This window comes from Diadema antillarum, unplaced genomic scaffold (genome assembly GCF_040938485.1).
Source record: "Diadema antillarum isolate AM-2024a unplaced genomic scaffold, OU_Dant_1.0 scf00000232, whole genome shotgun sequence".
Classification (NCBI taxonomy): Eukaryota; Metazoa; Echinodermata; class Echinoidea; order Diadematoida; family Diadematidae; genus Diadema; species Diadema antillarum.
In genome coordinates, this window is record NW_027271121.1 from 182325 (window position 1) to 201925 (window position 19601).

General features: G+C 37.7%; 2 protein-coding genes across 2 annotated transcripts in view; one reads left to right on the top strand and one right to left on the bottom strand.

Annotated features, from left to right (window-relative positions):
• LOC139724835 (ATP-binding cassette sub-family D member 3-like) overlaps positions 1 to 1527 on the bottom strand; it is a 32142-nt gene extending 30615 nt beyond the window's left edge. Inside the window, exon 1 of the mRNA XM_071635960.1 lies at positions 1360 to 1527. Coding sequence (XP_071492061.1) covers positions 1360 to 1478 — 119 coding nt within the window. The 5' untranslated portion in view covers positions 1479 to 1527. The remainder of the gene's footprint in view (positions 1 to 1359) is intronic.
• A 2163-nt stretch (positions 1528 to 3690) lies between these two features.
• LOC139724837 (elongation factor 1-delta-like) lies at positions 3691 to 19170 on the top strand. Its single transcript, XM_071635961.1, has 9 exons — positions 3691 to 3764; positions 5014 to 5187; positions 7901 to 7978; positions 12089 to 12182; positions 13327 to 13424; positions 13777 to 13842; positions 15088 to 15298; positions 16969 to 17084; positions 18870 to 19170. The coding sequence occupies exons 2-9, from the start codon at positions 5074 to 5076 to the stop codon at positions 18906 to 18908; spliced, it is 816 nt and encodes a 271-aa protein (XP_071492062.1). The 5' UTR covers positions 3691 to 3764; positions 5014 to 5073; the 3' UTR covers positions 18909 to 19170.
• The last annotated feature ends 431 nt before the right edge of the window (positions 19171 to 19601 follow it).

A 19601-nucleotide genomic window follows, 5' to 3' on the forward strand; every position in this document is an offset into this window, starting at 1 on the left:
CGATTTTGCTCAAATTTCGTGAGTAACTAGGAAACTTGTGAAGCTTTATGGACATAATCAAGCGAATTGCCGCAGTCCTTTCATTTTCGCGTTGCATTGCAAAAAAGCGTGGAGACTCCTTATAAGGGGTGCCCCGGGCGTTACTTATAAGGGGGACGGGGTTACTTATAAGGGGGACGGGTTACTTATAAGGAGGGGCCCCCCTTGTGAGTGGGTTTCCCGAACTGATGTGCAAAATAACTCAAAAAGTAGGGATGGTCTAGTAAACGGATTTGGATGAAATTTACAGGAAACATGCATTGAGAATGATACAAGTAACAGATGATAAATTTTTTCTTTTTGGAAGTGATCCAGGAAATTTGGTGCATTTTATGAAGGATTTTCGATATTTTTTTTTGGCAGGTTGGGTAAACACTCGGGAGTTCAAGCTGCGCATTAGGTTTTCACACGCGCACTAAACTGTGCCTGCTCTAGTTTCTGCTAGGGCGAGGCACATCGCGCAGCAGTGCAGCTGGAGGTTGATTACATAACAAAAGGCTTCTAGATATATCAGTATATTGGGAAATCAGGCGACTTTCAACATACCGTATCTGATATAGGCCTATGCAAACGTCTGTGTGGAAATCACTCATAAAGTATCATATGAAGGAACAAGATCAGTGGTGTAAAATGAACTGCTTTAAACATAATTGGCAAAGATCTGCGCTCTCAGCTCAGTCTCACTCTCACTAACTAGGATCTGCGACCAGCAGCCCCATACGCAAGGGGGCTGGTCGCAGTAAACTAAATGAGTGCTTCTGACTCTAGTTTCTAATCAATCACATTCTTCATGTTTTTGCTGCTGTAAGTCTATATGATGACTAAATCTATGTCATGTCTATGATCTATGATCGCATTGCAAATTGCCTACAGGAGAGTTGCATTCGAGCTCGAAAATAAAGACAGCACAGGCCACAGCACCGGAGCACAGCTGACTGTGAGCTGGTCATAATGACTCAATGACCACGCACCATCCAACCAGCTCAATGATTGAGCACATGAGGATGAGTATGAGGATGAGGATGAGCTCGAGTTGAACCTAACAGTAGCTCCAGCTCCATAAAGCTCCAGTTGGTAGTAGTAACTGGCTAGTTGTCATGTGTGCTATGCTATACCCCTTTGCGGTTTGCTATCTATCGCCGCCGCAGAACCGGCGTGCCGGCTGGCTGAGAGTTCGCTACACGCTACGCTAATCCAATGGCAATCAATGCTACTAATAATACAGAGGTACCCGGTAGTGCGTGTGAGTGAATGGCAGTGTCCACCTCTATATGATGAGGCAATCGTTACTGTAGTGCAATGATTGAGAGCTCGTCTCACCTCTTGTTCCGACTAATTCTCTTGCTTCTGGCTTTCAATATGCTGAATATCACGAAGGCACCTGCAATAGATCCAGCTGACGTTCTACTGAAGAATAATTTGCTTAAAGCGGGTGCCATTTTTCCAAAAATCTGACCAGCTCGTAGGTCATCATGTGATGAATGCAACGCGAATTCATGCAGGTAAGACCTTGTGCGGTTTAGTTCGCCTGGGGAAGCCCAAACAAGCATTAGGCCAGCCAAAGTGGAAAAAGTGTTGTGCGATCTTTACCGGGTTTTCTTTTGTGGTTGCTCGGACTGCAGGCAAATATTAATAGATTAATGGCTAAAATTAATTGTTGTTGTTTTTTTATAAAAGAGAAAAACTAGCAACTGTGCTATCTTTGATACTTTTGACAACTACATCGTATCATATAACATTGTATTATTTTTATTCTCTTCTCTTTTCTCTTTCTTTTCTTTCTTTTCTCTTCTTACTTTTTTTTCTGTCTTTCATTATTTTTTCTTAATCTATACATGTAATATATTCTTGCCAATGAAAACCAGTTTAGTTCTAATGTTTACGCAAGTGTATTTGTCTAGCTTCACTTATGTGTATTAAACTTTAGTATCTATTCATGTATTCGTGTATCTATGTATGCATTGTATACTTCTCATTTTTTACATGTTGTTGTTAATCAATAAACTTCAAACTTCAATTAATTTGTGCACTTTACCAATCTTAATGAGGTATTCAACGCCAAAATAAAGAAACTCTGAAAAAAGAAAAAAAAATCCGTAGAACATCACAAAAATGAAGAAAAAAATCGAATAAGCTAAGGAAGATCATATAATGACATTTTGAAATTTCATATTGTTACAGAAACAATTTATTTCTTGACCAGTCCTTCTAAATATTTGAATATTCTTGAATGAGCGAGTTGATGATACTATGTGCCCTCACAATTTTTCATGTATGTTATATGAAATTCGGGGAATGTTATTTTTAGCTGATAGGCCTACCTATAGTGCCTTAATATACAGCCTAAAAGTATATTCCCATACCAAATATATATCAGAGTTAACGTTGTACATTTGTTTCTTTTTATTTTGGGTTGTTTTACATTCATGTACCTGAATTATGAGATTTTTTCACTAGCTGTAGGCCTGTAATTGAAGTGCTCATGTCATTTTTGGTCAACTTGGTAATGATTTACATATTCATAATGACTGGTCAAGAATGCGGTTTTTCAACAAAAAAAATGAAATTATCATTTTCAGAATGTTATAACACGCTTATTTCTTATCCGATTTCCATCATTTTTTTTTGCACTGTTCTGCAGGGATTTTTCCTCTTTTTCTCATGACATTAAATTGAGAAATAAGCTCTTGCAGAAATACAATAGTAACACATCTATCTCTACACCGTGACCTACACTCTCAAGTATACAAATTATTTTCTTTCCTTCTTTTTTCTTTGCCAGTGAACGTGGGATTTATGGGTCCAATTTTCACGGATATACAATGATGATTTAAATGATTTTATGACAATGAAGATATGATGATGATCGATGCTCCGGCGATGGTGACGACGATGATCGGATGATGGTGGCAATAATATTACTCATCATAATATGATGATGATCATAGTAATAGCAATAATAGGGCCTATGTTAATAAGAATATAAAAATTTAAGTCATTTAATTTGGACATGCATGTGTAAAGTGTATATGTTGTGTCAGTCTATATAGGAATAGACAAGGAAGAAGACTGCAGAACAAACTGTGTTGAAAGTAGGCCTACTGGTTAACAGGCAAAATTTGAGCCAAAAGTAACTTACTAATTAAGTTGATGGAACCAAGATGTTTTAATTACTTAGAATAAGTACATTTAACATCCATATAATGCTGTACTTTGAGGTTATAACGCATCCAAAGTGCGCATGTAGGCCTATGTACTTGCTCCTAATTTCAGTGTTTAAAAAAAAGAATGGGATGATTTGATATAATTCATTATTCTAGGTCATTGAAATCTTCATCCCATTTTGTTCGTTTGTTCGTTCCATTCGTAAAATTAAACCCAAAAAAAATGATTGTTGTGTGGAATTGTGTATTAACCTTTTTCTACGCCGCCAAGGTGAATAGATTTTCGACATCAGGAGAAAAAAAAAATAAATACAGTACACAGCAAGCGATGGAAATTGATGGAACAATGGAACCGAACTCATTGCTGTTGGTGTATCCAAAGACACCATACACCTAACTTCGTGCATGCATGCATGTGCAAGTTCATTGAGCAGCGAGCTCGGCATACTTTGTACATTGTACTACATGCATATGTAGCAAGCACAAGCGGCTGGCTGCGCTGTCAAGATTTCCTTTTCTCTCACGTGTACAACGGTGCATCATCTGCTGTCGCCAGTGTCGGTAAAATATCGAGTGGATTGATAAAATATGATATTTTATGATGTTTTTATTACACTGTTCAGAGTGGAAGTCAAAGTTTAATAGAAACATACATGTTTGTAGGGAACAATTTGATGTTTTAGTGACATTTCGTAACGAAAATATACTTAGTATTACAGACCGTGCGTACTGCTGGATTTCCCACTGTCACAGGTCGGTGCATGCACGGGCTTGCGGAATGAATGAATGGGATGGTTTTCGGGGGATAGTAACCACCCCACCCAGCACAGATTTACCAAGGAGATACTAGACATAGGGGGTGTTGCAAGAAAGTTGCAATTGATTGCAACTCCCCAAAATCTATTGCAAATCCTAAAATCCATTGCAAATTTGCGATCAATTGCAAGTTGACTTTCTTGCAACACCCCCATAGTCTAGTAAAACTACCAGTGCCCAGGCGAGCACGCCTAGTACCTCCTTGCGACCTTCTGGATTTAAAAGGCCTAGAGATCTACCACTGCCACTACACTCTCACTCACGGAGTGTCTAAAATAAACAATAAACTCAATAGGAAAGGGAAGTCGGCCTTCCAAAGATTAAAAACGGTTACTTATGACTGTATTGTGGGATGACAAATGTTTCGGTTCGTTCGTACTGGTATATAATTAGTCTCTATGATGAGTTATGTGTTATTTAACATTGATTAATGTTAATGTAATGTTAGAAGTGAAAGAAGTGAAAAATGAAATTGTCGATTTTTATATTTATAAACCAACAGTACACACAGAGTGAATGGGTTTCACAATTTCTTTTTCTTTTCTTTTTTTTTCTTTTTTTTTTGTTAATATTTCTTTCCTCTCTGGATCTTCTCTGTGGTGTGGGAACTGTATTTCATTTCATCACCCTTATGGTCTTATAGGCGCCAGGCCTACTTTGTTTCCCATTTGTTGTATTAAAAGGCAATCAAAAATCCAAAATATCTGGATTGTAAGTTTACTGTAGATGAAATATGATAAACTACCACATTTAATATGATAATGATTGTTAGTCCAAGAAATGAAAATTCTTATATGTTTTTAGTCTACTGTCGATTATCTGACAACTGGATTAAGAATGAGATTTTATAAACAATATAATAGCTAGCTATTTTATGTCAACATAGCGGACTGAACCCTTTAGTATTTTTTATGGAAATGACTTTAGTTGTGGGACTCTGTATAGTTTAGTAAACTGTAAGTTACCATGTGTTAAAATTTACATCCATCTATAGGCTTTCTCCAGCCATCTTTGTCATCCAGCAAAACAGAGTCACCCCCCTTGACCACACACCATGGCCCACCCACTGATGCAAGAGTCCATCTGGTTTGACCGCCCCAAGTTTGAGGAGGCCGAGTACAAATACCAGGAGCACGTCGCTGCCCAGCACAGTGGTCTTGTGGTCCAGGTGAGGAGTGATAGTGGATGTTTTTGGATTTGGGGAAGGCTGGGGATAGCAGCATCCAGGCAGCAGGGATGGCATGACCTTGGATATACTGAGTGCAGCATTTGTGTACATCTTCTCTTAGTCTTTTCAGTGTTTGGCAGTGTACAGTGATTCTACCGTGAAGCATATCATTACAGTAATGACAACATCAACAACAACAAAAAAGAACAAGTGTGCGTCTAGCTGTTGCTGAAGCTTATGCATGCAAAATGATGAAATACTTTACACATAAAGATAACAGCTCAAAAGTGGTATGTATTTGAATTCTGTTTTACAGCAATTTCATATTAATTGATTAAAGTAGACCATTCTTATCTCATGAAAACTGCAAATTGCCGTAAGTATTGAACATGTGAGATTACCAGCCTTCATAGCAGTAGTCTGAACAATTTGCTGTTTTCATCAGGAAGTACAAAGACACATATCTTCCAAAAACATGCGACAATCCTTGCCACAATGCTTCAGTGAGCAGCTTGAAAGTCTATCTTATTGCCCTTCCTCTCGAAAGGGACGTAATGCCCATAAAATATGATTTGCAGAGCATACCACTATTCTAATGTAATATCAAAACATGATCTTGCATGTCGTTACCTCAGCAGAAACAAACTTGCATGCCTATAATGAGTACAAACACTAATAAACAACTATCATAATCTTCTTTTGATTTAATCACTGCAGCATGTTTGTAAATCATCACTTTGTATAAAGACAAATATAAGCTTACTGGGCAGTGACAAGCCAATATTAAAAGATTCTGCGAAAGTCTTTGTCCTTTAATATCCCATGGGTTTGAATATATCATTAAGTCAACCACAGTGTTGATTTTTATTTTGAGAACAAGCAGACAGATTTTGTATAACTTTGGAAGCTGAGAAAGTACATAAACAACCAACAAATTGTGAAATTTCTGTGGAATATTATATGCCAATATATTTCAATTTTGACATTGCTTTCATTTGAATGAGTAGTTGTACATTGTTGAAAGAATTTAAACAAATGAAAACAAATGAAGGTGGTATTGTGTTTTATCATTTTTGAAAGTATCATGTAGTCATTTCTAATTGAATCTTTCCATTAGCATTTTCTATGTGTTTTCTCACAGTGAACAAGTTACCATATAACAAGGCATTGTCTAACCATATCCTTAAAAAAAAAACAATTTGTGTGTGTGTGAGTGGTAGTGTAGGTGTACATCCATGTATGGTTGCATACTAACTTTCTATCCTCCGATGAAAAATAATGCTTTACTAATTGCTTTTAACCCCACACTGCTGTTCATACTGACACTGAAGGAAATGTGAAGTTGATTTATTTGTTCCTCTAGTCTATCCGTAAATGAATGACTAACTGTTCTTGTCCAAGTGTGGATGTCAATCCCTATCTGTGGTCAAGATAGTGACTCTCCCCACAGGTGTTAAACCAGTGGTTGCAACTAGTAGTCTCTTTCATAGTTTCGCTGCTTTCTTACTTCAAAAAAAAAAAAAAAAAGGAAAGTGTAGTGAGAAAATCATTGTCGATTATGACCTGAAGTAATGCATCTTTTGATGAGAATCATCATCTAGTTTAGATGAGCTGAAATTCCTTCATCATGACAGCAATGATGGAGTTGCCAGTACACAAATTATGCTGACCATAACAGCAGGCACATACATGTACAGTATGTGTATGTTGAGTACGTGTATGCCCATGTCATCACACTGGTCTGAGATTAGAAACAGTATTTACTTCATGGGAATGAAAATTCCATAAAGATCATCAGGAGACTGCCATCTGTGTTTTTTAAAGTCATCAGACAGGTGGAGGCATGATCCAGTGTCTCCTTGCAGTCAGTTCAGTCAGAAAAATTAGGGACGGTCGCACTGCAATGTCAAAATGTTCAGTCTATTTTAGTGTTTGGTGTCTGTCTGGATAAATGATGTGGAAGGATAAACATGATAATTTCAAGCATTGTGCATGAAGGAATTCCCAAGGAAGACAGAATACTTTCTCTTCCACATACAAGGTACATCTGAACATATTTCTCTTTGTAGTGGTGTAGCTGAAGCTCTAGAGCATGTCCTCATTGATGACCCCGATGAAGATGACAAATTGATTACATGGACATAAAAAAAGATATAGTTGCGACCCTTTAGTTGAAAGACAGTTGGGCAAAGAAACATGGCACCTTGCAAGGAGTTGTTGCATGACATTTACTGGAGTAGGTTAAATACAAGTATCTCCTGGATGCAAAATAACTTCATCCAAATATTGTTGTTAATACTGGAGAAGAATTTGTGAGAAAAGGTATCCTTTCTGTATGCATTCAAAGAAGATTGCTATGTGTAATTCAGTCATGCCATTACTGCATAAAAATATGCGCACCAAGATATTCTATACCATTCTGTAGCTAAACAGAAAAAATTCTTAGATGTTGAAGATTGGATGGATTGTAAGAAGCATTAAAACATCCGTCCGTCAGGAAATTACAATATTTGAACATATTGACACATTAAAACAGTTTTGGCTGCTTGATAATCATAAAAATACATTCCAAAATGAGATTGAAGTATGGTCAAGCTGACTGCAAGTTGTTGAAATGATAGATAATGAGCCAAATATCATTCTATGATTCTCGGCATATGCCGATCTACCCTCATTTTTCTCTCTCCTTTCTTTGTGTGCTTTCTACTCACAGAAAACGGACGGTGCGGCCAGCAATCTGGTTAGCGAAATTGCACGCGCACGTCAGAACATTCAAAACACTTTGAGTGCTGTGAGTAACTCACACACACTGCATGGCATCTCTTTATGTGTCCATTTGTTTAACACGTAACTGTATGGTGATAGTATCTTACTATGGCAACTGTAGCTCAAACGTAAAATCCCCAAAATCTGTCATTGTCTTACTCGGTAGTATACCTCAATTTGAATTGTCTTTGCATGCAGTTGGTGAACTTAATGAGTAGTCCACTAGCTTATCAGTTTTTTTACTTTTGAGAAGGGTATAAACCAGAATATTCGTGCTGGGATTCAGATAATGAATTTTTCTTAAAACTGTTTCCATGTTAATCTGCTCTTAGCAGTCGAGGAAGAAATTTGATACACTACAAATGGAAGAATCAAAAATTTTCCACATTTTGTGTATGAAACATTGGATAGTTGTTTGTCCAACAAAAACTAAGTTTGAGAAAAAGCACTGAAAAGGGAACAGATCAGTGAATGGCTCTAAAAGCTGATGAATATCTGATTTTCTGTGAATTGTATTTAATACGACATCTGTTTGGCAGCGCCAAAAAGCGAATATAGTCATATGTGACCAGCTACAACAAAAGGATCCGAAAGTCGGGGAGGACAATTTTCTGAAAATGACTTGACATTATTCCCTTACTCTTCTACTTTAATTACATTTATAGCACAACTCATAAAAGTACTCAGTTGCGGAGATATTGATGATTTCATCGGCGCATGTCAAGTGGTTTAGGAAATTTAGGAGGTTTAGGAGTTTCGAGAAAAATGCCTTCAAAGTGTTCCTTCCGACACTCTCAAGATCAAGGGGAGGCAAGACGGTTTTCACCACTTGACAATAAAAGGCATGCTCCTAGCTACCTCTGCGATGTTCATTCAAGCTTAGCACCAGCGGTCTACGCATGACTAATCAGTAATTAGGATGCTATGCACTGACCAATAAGATCATTTCCTCGTTGCTAGGGGTGGAGTCTAGGGGCAGAATCTAAATCCAAATCTTCGAACACGTTTCTGTTATGTTGAATGTCGGAAAATCATGGCCCAGAAAAACATGGATTTCTTGCCTTTCCTGTGATCATTTAGATTCGGAATTTCAGCAGATGATAGACAAAACATTAGACTACAAAATTATACCAAAAACAGAAATCCGATTGTTTTGACCAATTTTGATGATGTGACTTCAAACTCGATTTTCTCGGCTCAGCCGTCAGCGACTTTAGGATCCTTTTGTTGTAGCGGGTCACATATGACCATGATGGCTCTATAGCCTTACCTGCTTGTGTTGAACATACATCAATAAGACAATGAAGATGAGTCTTGTAAGAGATTGTAAATTTAAGAGCAATTTCTTTTATGAAGCCAGTGAGGACTTATCTGTGATGAATTTTTCAGGCATTCAATTGAATGATTTCATTCATGTTTCTCATGTATTTCTGTTTTCCTATAAGAATGTTTGTTGGTAGGCACCATGCGAAATAATCGGGGTACTCAGTATGTGAACATTTCCAGCTTTCTGAATCCCTACATTTGCCCATATTTCACTGATCTCTTGCTTGGTTTTCAGTGCTCTGTTTCAATTGAGAATTGTCCGATGAATAATTTCCCCTGTAATGCTCTCTACATGGCATTATATACAACTGTATATGGAAATTACCCCAGTCTAGAAAAGTTGAGAGTGGTTTCTGTATTATACCTGATTGTAAGCATTGAAGTGATTAGTCTTGACATGTTTGCCCAGTGCCCCCAACCTGTGCTAGTGTTTGTGTAATTTTTCACATGATTAAACAATTTCACTCTTCCCGCCATACCCCTAAGCAGAAAATAAGGAACTTAAAAAGGGGGGGGGGGGAGGGGGAATGATATCATTTGTTGTCATGTAAATAGTACTTTTTTTTCCCAGACACTCACAAGTGTATCAAAACAAATAGGATTTAACTATAATTGATCTTTCAACAAAAGTTTCGCAGGGAAGCCAGAAATATATCTAGAAAGATGTAGAGGTTGGAGTACATTGTTTTTTGTGTTTTGTTTTTGTTTTGTTCTTTTTTTTGGGGGGGGAGGGGAGTTGAGGTCTCTTTTGAGGGGATGCAATACATTTTTTTAATTCAGCATGTCATGTATGATTTTGTTTGCATTTTTAAAAAATGCAGAAATAAAACAAACAATGAGTGAAGGGGGGTAGTAGGAGTTAAATTTGAGACGAACAGATTTCTGTATAAATGGGGTATATCCTACATGAAATGAAATGAAAAACAGTGTGTTAACAATTAACGTGAACTATTGACCATGCGACCATTTTCAAAGTTGTCCAATATATTACTGATAAACCTTAGTTACTTTGATACACCTAAAGTAACATATTTCAATTTTGTTTTTGATTATTTGTTTATGGACCACATACCCCTCTTGATAATGCATGCTCCATTTGTGTGTTAAATTGACCCCTTTTTTGTTATTTTGCCCCATTGTTTGTACCCATCGGCTATTTGATGGCCATTCCGCTGTGTCCTGTGTTGCCTCATATCGTTTTCTGCCCAAAGCTACCAAATGTTTCACCCGTTGTCTCCAAGTGAAACCTTGTAATGAGTTATTGATGTTTGTGATCTTAAACTTGTAAAGATTTTTGTCTCTTGCATGACCTCTGTGTACAGCTTTATAGATACGCAGATTTATGTTAAACGTAATCCATAGTCAGATAAAGCCATTACCTGTGCTTTATATTGATTTAATATCAATTTGATTGAACAGTTGCAACTGCTAAGTCAGGATAAGTCAAATAATGACCTTAGTTCCGGTTAGGCATCTGTCTTGGTTGAAAATCGTCAGATTCTTATGACCAGTAATCTGTATACTTTGCAAAGTTCAAAACAGTGTTCAAATTAATTCTTGTGTTGAATTGTTTCTATTGCAACTGATTGACAAAGTGCTCTTCATCAATGTAGATTATTCAATGTTTTAGAAGTACGGTAGCCTTGATAAACATGGGCACATGTACTCGAGTTGGACCCGAACCAACTATCTCCCGATTACTAGACTGGTGTTGTATCCACTAGACTACCGAGCTTTCCCCTAACAGCCATTGCAAGTATGTACATGTATTCCATGATTCTTATAATGGCTACCTCTGAAACACTGGATAATCAGCTACATGTATGAAAGGCAGTTTGTCAATCAGTTGCAATTCAATACATTGACTTCCACATTATGCCGTAACCTGCACATGCTTGAACATCACTAATACTAGCCCAGACTTTTGTATTTACCTAAATAATAGCAGACACATTTTTACACTGCTCTTGATTTTTGTTGCATTTTGTTGTAACAAACTTGTAATGGGCTGATACACTTCAATGTTAGTTGCAATGTAATTCGTCACGGGGCCTACTCCCAGGGCTCTTTATGCTTGGTGGGCTAATGGCCACATTGTTCAGCATAATCTTAAAAGCTACTGTTGAATAATCCCTTTATGCATAGATTTTATCATTGCAAAATGTTTTCCCTGTGCCATTAATGATAATTTTGTAACTCCAAGGAATTTTTGTCCATAATGCGATTAACTCTCGACAAAGCTTCAATGTACCGTATCTGATTAAAAATGTGTCCTGTTTAACCAATATCTTGTCCCATTTAAGTGGTATAAATAATGTGTTGGAAATGATAACATGATAAGTGTTCTATCATGGAGATTCTCTTGTTTCTGTGAGCCCTAATGAAACAATGGTGAATGTAGTCACTTGAGATTAGATCGGGGTGAATTTTGTACCGAAAAGAGTGTGCATACAATACTTGTTCATGATATGAATTCCTCCACAGTCTAGTGTAATCATACAAGTCAATGCGAGTGGGATATATGTCTGACCATGAATTTAGATGGATTTAATTCTGTTATCATCAAATGCTAAAGTACAGTGAAGTTGGAAATTGGGTAAATCAGTATCTGCATATTCCAAGTATTTTTGTGTGTCAAAGACTGAAGAAATATTGTAGAAACTGAACTGTATCTCCTTGTAAAATCTGAGCATATTGTTAGAGGGAGGTGCCAATCTTGAAACTGACAGTGAAAATTCTTAGATATGGAAGAGTATAGTGAGAGAAGATATTTGCCTTAGACAACGATTCTTTTGTCTCTCTCACACAGGGAGTCGGTCTGAGCGTGGGTGTCGGTGTCGACAATGCCGAAGTCCTGGCACGTCTGTCGGCCGTGGAGAAGGAAAACGCTGAACTGAGACAGAGTGAGTGGCAGCATTATTCATAATGGTTTGGTTATAAGGAAACTACCATAACACATGAAAAGACTACAAATGGCCAGATCTGATTGACCCAGTATTCTTGGTGTCATGTATGTGTGTGTATGTGTACAAATGTGTGTGGTTGAATTATTTTATTTGGCCACAGAGGAAGTGACCATAGGACCTATGGCTAGTGAAATCCTTCAGGAGGACTAGGTAATGAAGAAATGGTGCCAAGGGACACAACCTCCGTTACCCACTTTCTTGAACCAGAAACCTCACATTTGTGAGCCCATGGTCTTATCAACTGGACCACAGTGGCTCCTATATATCATGATCAAAGTGAAAAACTTTTATTTGAAACGAGAACTAGAAAAGCACTCTGAGAGCGCAGACCTCTGCCTAGCGTGCAGCTCATTTCCACCACTGATCTTGTTCTTCCATAGATATATCAGTGATTTCCACCCAAGTACTTATAGCATTGTGTGCTGAAAGTCGCCCCATTTCCCAATATAGAAGCCTTTGTTACGTCATAAACCCTCAGCTGCACTGCGCGCCTCGCCCTAGCAGAAACTAGAGCATGCCCTATAGTGAGCGCAAGCAATCCTCAAATACGCGCAGCCTGAACTCCCAAGTTCAATGACCCTCCCTACCAAAATATCAAAAATCCTTCATAAATTCACCAAAAATTCTCGGATCACTACCAAAAGTTGATCGTTTGTTACTTGTGTCATTCTCAACCTTTCCTGCAAGTTTCATCCCAATCCGTTAACTACTTTTTGAGTTATTTTGCACACAGACAAACTAACTAATGACCTAACTAACGAACAAACCAACGGTAACGAAAACATAACCTCCTCCCTTGGCGGAGGTAATAATGGTTACAAGTATCTATAATTTCTGATTCCAAGTATTCAAATGCATCGCATAGGTGGAGTTAAATGGACAAGCTTGTTGCCAGATGTTCAGAGGAAAAATATCCCCAAAAATGGATCCATCAGTGGACCGACCATTTAATGTGGCATCTACATTGTACATGAGTACCGGAAATCATATTCTCAAGTACCAATGTCCAGTGTCAAGTGTTGGTCAGTCAAGGTTGTACTCATTCTCATCCATCCCCTCTCTCTCTCCTTCCTCTGTCCAGTCACCTCTGACCTCCAGGCTGCCGTGGCCAAGTTGACGGAAAGACTCAGTGCCTTGAACACCTCTACCATCCCAGCAAGCAAGCCCTCAGCAGCCGAGGTTGGTCTCAAAGCTGAACGAAAAATTCAGCCAGTTTTTGCTCTTTAGGTTGTTCTGTTTAGATTTGATTCAAAAGCTGAACTAAGAGACTGAGATCTTCAGTCAGTATTCACAGATCTTTGTAATACTGATACCCAAGATGTGAACAGTGGCACAGCGAGTAAGGATTTGAGGAATCGCTGCACTTTGCATCCTATGTGAAGTTAAATGCGTAATGAAAGTAAGTCATGCATTTAAGCAGCTTTTGTCAGATAAGACATTGTCTGCAGCGCTAGACCATTCATTGCTTTACCTGAAGTACAGATCTAAAAGTGTATGCCCTGTTGTACCGTTTTCTCTTCCCCCAATCTAGGCAAAACCAGTCCAGAATGGAAAACCAGCTGACAAAGATGATGACGACTTTGATTTGTTTGGTTCAGTAAGTATTTGTTCGTTTGTTCATATGTCTTTGTGCCCTCGTTTCTAGGAGCGCTATAAAGCGAAGCCATAAGTTTTTATTAATGTACACACACACACACACACACACACACACACACACATCCATTATATTATTATATACTTTTTCTGTCATTTACCCAATCATCTGAAAGTGAGAAGGTTGACAACATTTTTATTGAACTTTTAAGGGTGGAGTATGATAGAACAACAAATCAATTTTAGGAAACCGTCAATTAGGTTGAGGCTATATTCTAAACTTTCCCAATATGATAGCTCAAAAAGCGTTAGTGCATATCAATGGAAGAAAATGTGACAAGACATTTTAATAACATTTTTTCAAAAATCCTCTTAAGTTGAGAGGTATGAGATCGAAACCTAACTTTTGATAATCCATTGTTTGTTATACTGCAAACAGTGTCAGGACAAAAGTGTTTGGGACTTGACATGCTGCTGTAGCATTGACTGATTTGGGATTTAGCAAAATGTAGTGAAGGACGGTAATAAAGGTTGGGTGAGAGTCTGTACGGAATAGTAATAGATCAAACTACCAGGGATGTGATTCCCGCAACCCTTGTACACAAAAGAGTATCGCAAGGTAGTTGATGGATCATCAAGGTCTTAGAGAAGAGAAGGGTTTTGTTCTTGCACTGTGCAATTGAAGTTCGGCAGGTCCACATGGATTAATCGTACCACCTTGAAGAGTCAATGTTTGTGACAGACGGGAGCATTGCTTAGGTATCTGGTCCTCAGATGGTGACTCAGATGGATGAATAGATACCTAGTTAATTCTGGGGTCTTTTAGCATGACAGGACCCTCGTGAATCATCCCATACTCTGATAGAAATAGCCTTGCATAAATGAACTTCTACCACTAATCACCCTACTTGTTTTCTTGTTGGTGTTTATCTTGTCATGAAGATGATGATGATAATGATGAAGGTGATGATGATGATGATGAAGATGGTGATGGTGTTGATGATGATGATGATGGTATGAACATGGTGATGATGAAGATGATGGTGATGATGTTAATGATGATGATGTTAATGATGATGATGAAGATGATGGTGATTATGATAATTATGACGATGAAGATGGTGATGATGAAGATGATCATCATCACCATCATCATCATCATCATGATCATCATCATCATCATCATCACTCATGTTCATGATTATTATTATCAATGTCATAAGTATTATTTCCATCACTATTTTTGAAGGATTCAGAGTCAGAGGAAGAGACTGAGGAGGAGAAGAGAATCAGGGAAGAACGTGTAGCGGCATACAAAGCCAAGAAGGCTAAAAAGCCCGCCCTCATTCCCAAGTCCAACATCATCTTCGACGTCAAGCCATGGGACGATGAGACAGACATGAAGGAGGTGGAGAATGCCGTGAGATCGGTGGAAATGGACGGTCTAGTGTGGGGGGCATGTGAGTAGAACAATTTAGTATAATATACAAATGACGCACAGTTCCGAGTGCGTCAGTATGAATCGTGTGCATAAGGTTACTGTGGAAAATGCTTAACCCACGAGGTGAAGGTGATCTGGTTGAGGCTAAATTCCATAGTTACCAAATGCGCACTAATCCAACTGACGCACAAAAAGAGATGCGCTTCATTTGTGTTGTGGAATAGGGACAAATTTCTTGCCAGAAATAAATTTTTCAATCATGTTAACACAACTAACAAAGTAAAACTTCAGGTCCCAAAATTATTATTTAAAGGATCTTTATACATTTTTTTGCTCGGCTGTAACAAAATTTCATTATGACAAAGGAAAATTGTTGGTTCGTCAGGACTTTACAGGAGTTGCTTGTACTCCACAATTATGTATTTATAGTCGTCAAAATACAGTTAGCAATTGAATGAACGTGATTAGCGATAGAAACTAGATGTGCTGCCATTCTTATTGGCTTTTAAAGGGACTGTACAGTACTTTTTAAGGTGAGGATTCAAGTTTATAACATTTTTTGACGAGATAATGAGAAACCTCATGAAATATGAAAGAGCGTGTAATTTCAAGAAGGATTCAACGTTAATTTTATGAAAATTGGCCTTGAAATGGCTGTGATATCCAAAAAAGCGATCCTAATAAAATTGACAGGCCAAGACTTTCATTAGGATCTCTTTGTTTTACTTTGTTTTAGATATCTCCGTCATTTCAAAACTGACTTTCATCAAATAAACTTTTGATTCCCCTTAGAATTGTATGCTCTTTAACATTTCATGGAGTTGTAAACCAGTACTGTACAGTCCCTTTAATTGCAACGTGATTGTGGTAATATATATGACTGTATAATGAAATCAGCTGACTCTGGATGATATGATCTGTTGTTTGATCAAGACAGTTCCGCTATCAGAACATTCACTGTACTTGAAAGGGAAAGGAAAGAAAAAAGGCTTTTAGTTTCTAACCAGATTTAAATATTGTGCCAAAAAAAGGAAAAACAAAACAAAGCAATCATGCTCCATATGATTCATGGTTCTTCATTTCATTTCTGACTATGATCAAATGAACAAATGATTTCTGATCCAGTGTGAGATGCGAGTATATTTATTACTACCTTATATTGGAAGATTTCACAGAGGTCAGACTCATGGGTATTTAAAGGTAATGTTTACCTTTGGGAGCTGTGATTAAACAAATTTTTGAGTTATCACATGAAATGCATATGTGTAGGTCAGTTGTATCACAAAACATTCTACCATATAAAAATTTTGCAGTAAAGCCTAAAATATGAGAAGATATCACAATTATGCTCACTAAACCATAACTGTAGACGGTTTAAAAAGACAATTTTATTATAACTATTGTTCACATTTTGTATATTTAACAGTACTTGATATTGATTATACTGATTAAATTTTTTTACACTGGTCGTTTCCATACATGTACCTTACTCACATTTTAGAATTATTTTATAGCACTAAAGCTGGGTTTTTGTTTCATCTGCAAATGGTAAATAATGCCTTTAAACTTCATTGAGCTCGGATCTTGGGATATCTGGGCTTCATCGGTCAGCTCCCAATATGTTTGCATAATTTGCCATTGTCCTAAAAGTCAAGTGCTCTCTTTCTTGTTCACATTGGTCACCCTCAGCCAAACTTGTCCCTCTGGCGTACGGCATCAAGAAGATGCAAATCACGTGCGTGGTCGAAGACGAAAAAGTCGGCACGGACGACCTTGAGGAAGCAATCTGCGAGCATGAAGATTTGGTGAGTATACCGTATACGCCGAATATTTTCGCGAGGTTTTTTATTTTCGCAAATTTCGCGAGTCAGCTGCCCTTCGCTGAAATTAAAGACATGCGAAAATATTGACTCTGATCCTGATATGAATGTGACATATGCGTATTCATTTCTCCATTCAGTACAGGACTCCATGATCGCAAATATAACCACCCAGGAAATCTTGATTCGCGAAAATTTAAACTTGCTAAAGCATAGACAGTACCCAACCCCAAGTCCCCCCTTTCCGAAGTGGCAAAGTTTCTTGTAAAAACATAGTACCTGGTCAACAGAGCATCTACTGGTAATTAAAAAGAAAAGGCACATAGTGCAGGGGAATGTCATTCTAACAACTACTCAAAACCATGACGATTAATTTCTTATGGCAGGACACAAAATGTAAGAAATGTATAACCCACAAAACCACCTTGTTTTATTAAAGAGGGTTTTGTCATACCTCACCTTTTTATAATGAGTCACTTTGACCCCCCCCCCCCCCCCCCCCCTTCAGATCTCGGCCCCCGATCGCACAATCGCCGCAAAATTGCCTGAACATAGAGCCGGATGTCAAATACAAGATTACATGGTCATACAATAGAAAAATGTAGATTTTATATTTTTTAATAAATTAAATATTCAAATTTACACATGAAATCATATTTTCACCTATAACTCCATCAAAAAGAATGAAGGATTGCTAAATTTTTGTGTCAGAGTTCCTCAAGACACATCAAACCATTTTCTTTTTAAAAAATAGCGCAATCAAAATCATTTTCTTTTGTTTTTATTGTTTTGTTAATTTCTTATGTATTTAACTGTTTTTTCGACCTTTTGTTTTCTATTTTTTTTTTTGCCACAATTTGTTGCAGGCACTTTTTCAAGCTTATCTACATTAGAATTGATTAATTTCAATGTTCAAAAGTTGAAATAATCTAATTTATATCAATTAAACCAAAAAAAAAAAAATTAGCATTGCTGTTTTCGGGTTGACATGCATATGCAAAACATTGCGTAACTTCAGATCGGTGTACCCAGACGTCGCAAATTTGGTCTCAAAATATGTGGGAGACTTCAATGAAAAAAGTCGTGAAACGACACGGCAAAATCTTTGCGCGTTGCGGAATCGTGGCGCGAAATGTCGAGGGGTGTCAATTTGACCTTCATAGTTAGGTTTGTAGTCATGGTACTTGATTAAAAAGGCAGAGAGGGAGAAAAAAACTCCGTGTTTGCCTGGTTTTCCTCGTCATCCAGCCATGCACCTGTTTGCTGATGGTAAATGCCTCGGGATGTGTTTTTTTTTTTTTTTTTTTCAGTGCATAGTGTCATTCTTGTTATTCACTGAAATGTTTCAAACATCTAGAGATGTGTTGTTACAAATGTGTGTCTTCTGAAACTGAAAAGTGAGTCGGCAACTAGAGTAACAAATTTGAGAAAATTGGTTGTGTTGAGATGCATTCAAATGCATGAGAGTAGGCATATGAACATCAGCTTATTCTGAGCACAGTCATACAGTCTTTCATGAAAAGTTAAAGAGTTTCAAATGTCAAGACTTTCTTAGACATAGAAATTTGTAGAAGAGGTAGTTGTGATATTACATTTTTTATTTTTGAACAATTTGAAATTATTGTTAGCCAATATCTTTATTTTGTAGTTTTCATGGTATCCATACCTTTCCGTATTGTAATCTGATTACACTTCACATTGCATTTCCATCACCTGTTTTTCTTTTTCTCTCTCTCTCTCGTTCTCACTTTCCCCCTTATGTACCCACAGATTCAGAGTGTAGACATTGCTGCCTTCAATAAAGTGTAACGCGACCTCTCCTGGAATCCATCAAAAGTCTGAAGAATTCATGGAACTTTCCTCTCCCGAAAGACTTCACCCATCCCCACCGAATCCACGGTACACCCCTGACTGCCAGTTTGTAGGATGTGTGATTTCAAATTTCCCTTAGTCCCGCAGCCTTACACAGATAAAACTCCACATACTGTTCTCAAAAGCTAAATCGAATTTGAATGGGTAGTCTTACACCCTTCTCTTCCTCAGTGGGTTGGAGGCAATTTCTCTTTCAAGTTAGCACCCTCCCTGGTTTTCCCTGACAAGATGTTAAGCTTTGACAGTGGTTTTGGAAACATGGTTAGACAGCTTAGGCATACTGCCAGTCCCAGGAATAACCATGATAAACCATCTCCCCGCCCTTTTAGAGATGGATGCATATTCATGGTGTTATGATGCATATTCATGATTTCTGTGTAAGAATGGTTCATTCTCACAAAGGTGTGAAAGGTGTGAGGGAGAAGTCACACTAGATGATAAAACCAACTTGGGGGAACCAGCAAAATGTGTAAAAATCAGCAGCAGGAATGCAATAACAAGGGGTAGTGAAACACTTGTCCTCTGTTGTTTTTAAATTGATTTTCACTGGACATTTTGGTAGTGTTTGCAAATTTTGGCATGCTTAAAATACCCCAGTATCCCTGTACAGTATCAACAAACCATAAGTGG

What these genes read in the sequence shown, in the direction of transcription:
- LOC139724837 (XM_071635961.1), top strand. Translation starts at nt 5,074, where the DNA reads ATGGCCCACCCACTGATGCAAGAGTCCATCTGGTTTGACCGCCCCAAG. An exon ending in TTCAAAACACTTTGAGTGCT is followed by an intron (nt 7,979 to 12,088) that starts GTGAGTAACTCA and finishes TCTCTCACACAG; the next exon opens with GGAGTCGGTCTGAGCGTGGG. An exon ending in TCTGCGAGCATGAAGATTTG is followed by an intron (nt 17,085 to 18,869) that starts GTGAGTATACCG and finishes ATGTACCCACAG; the next exon opens with ATTCAGAGTGTAGACATTGC.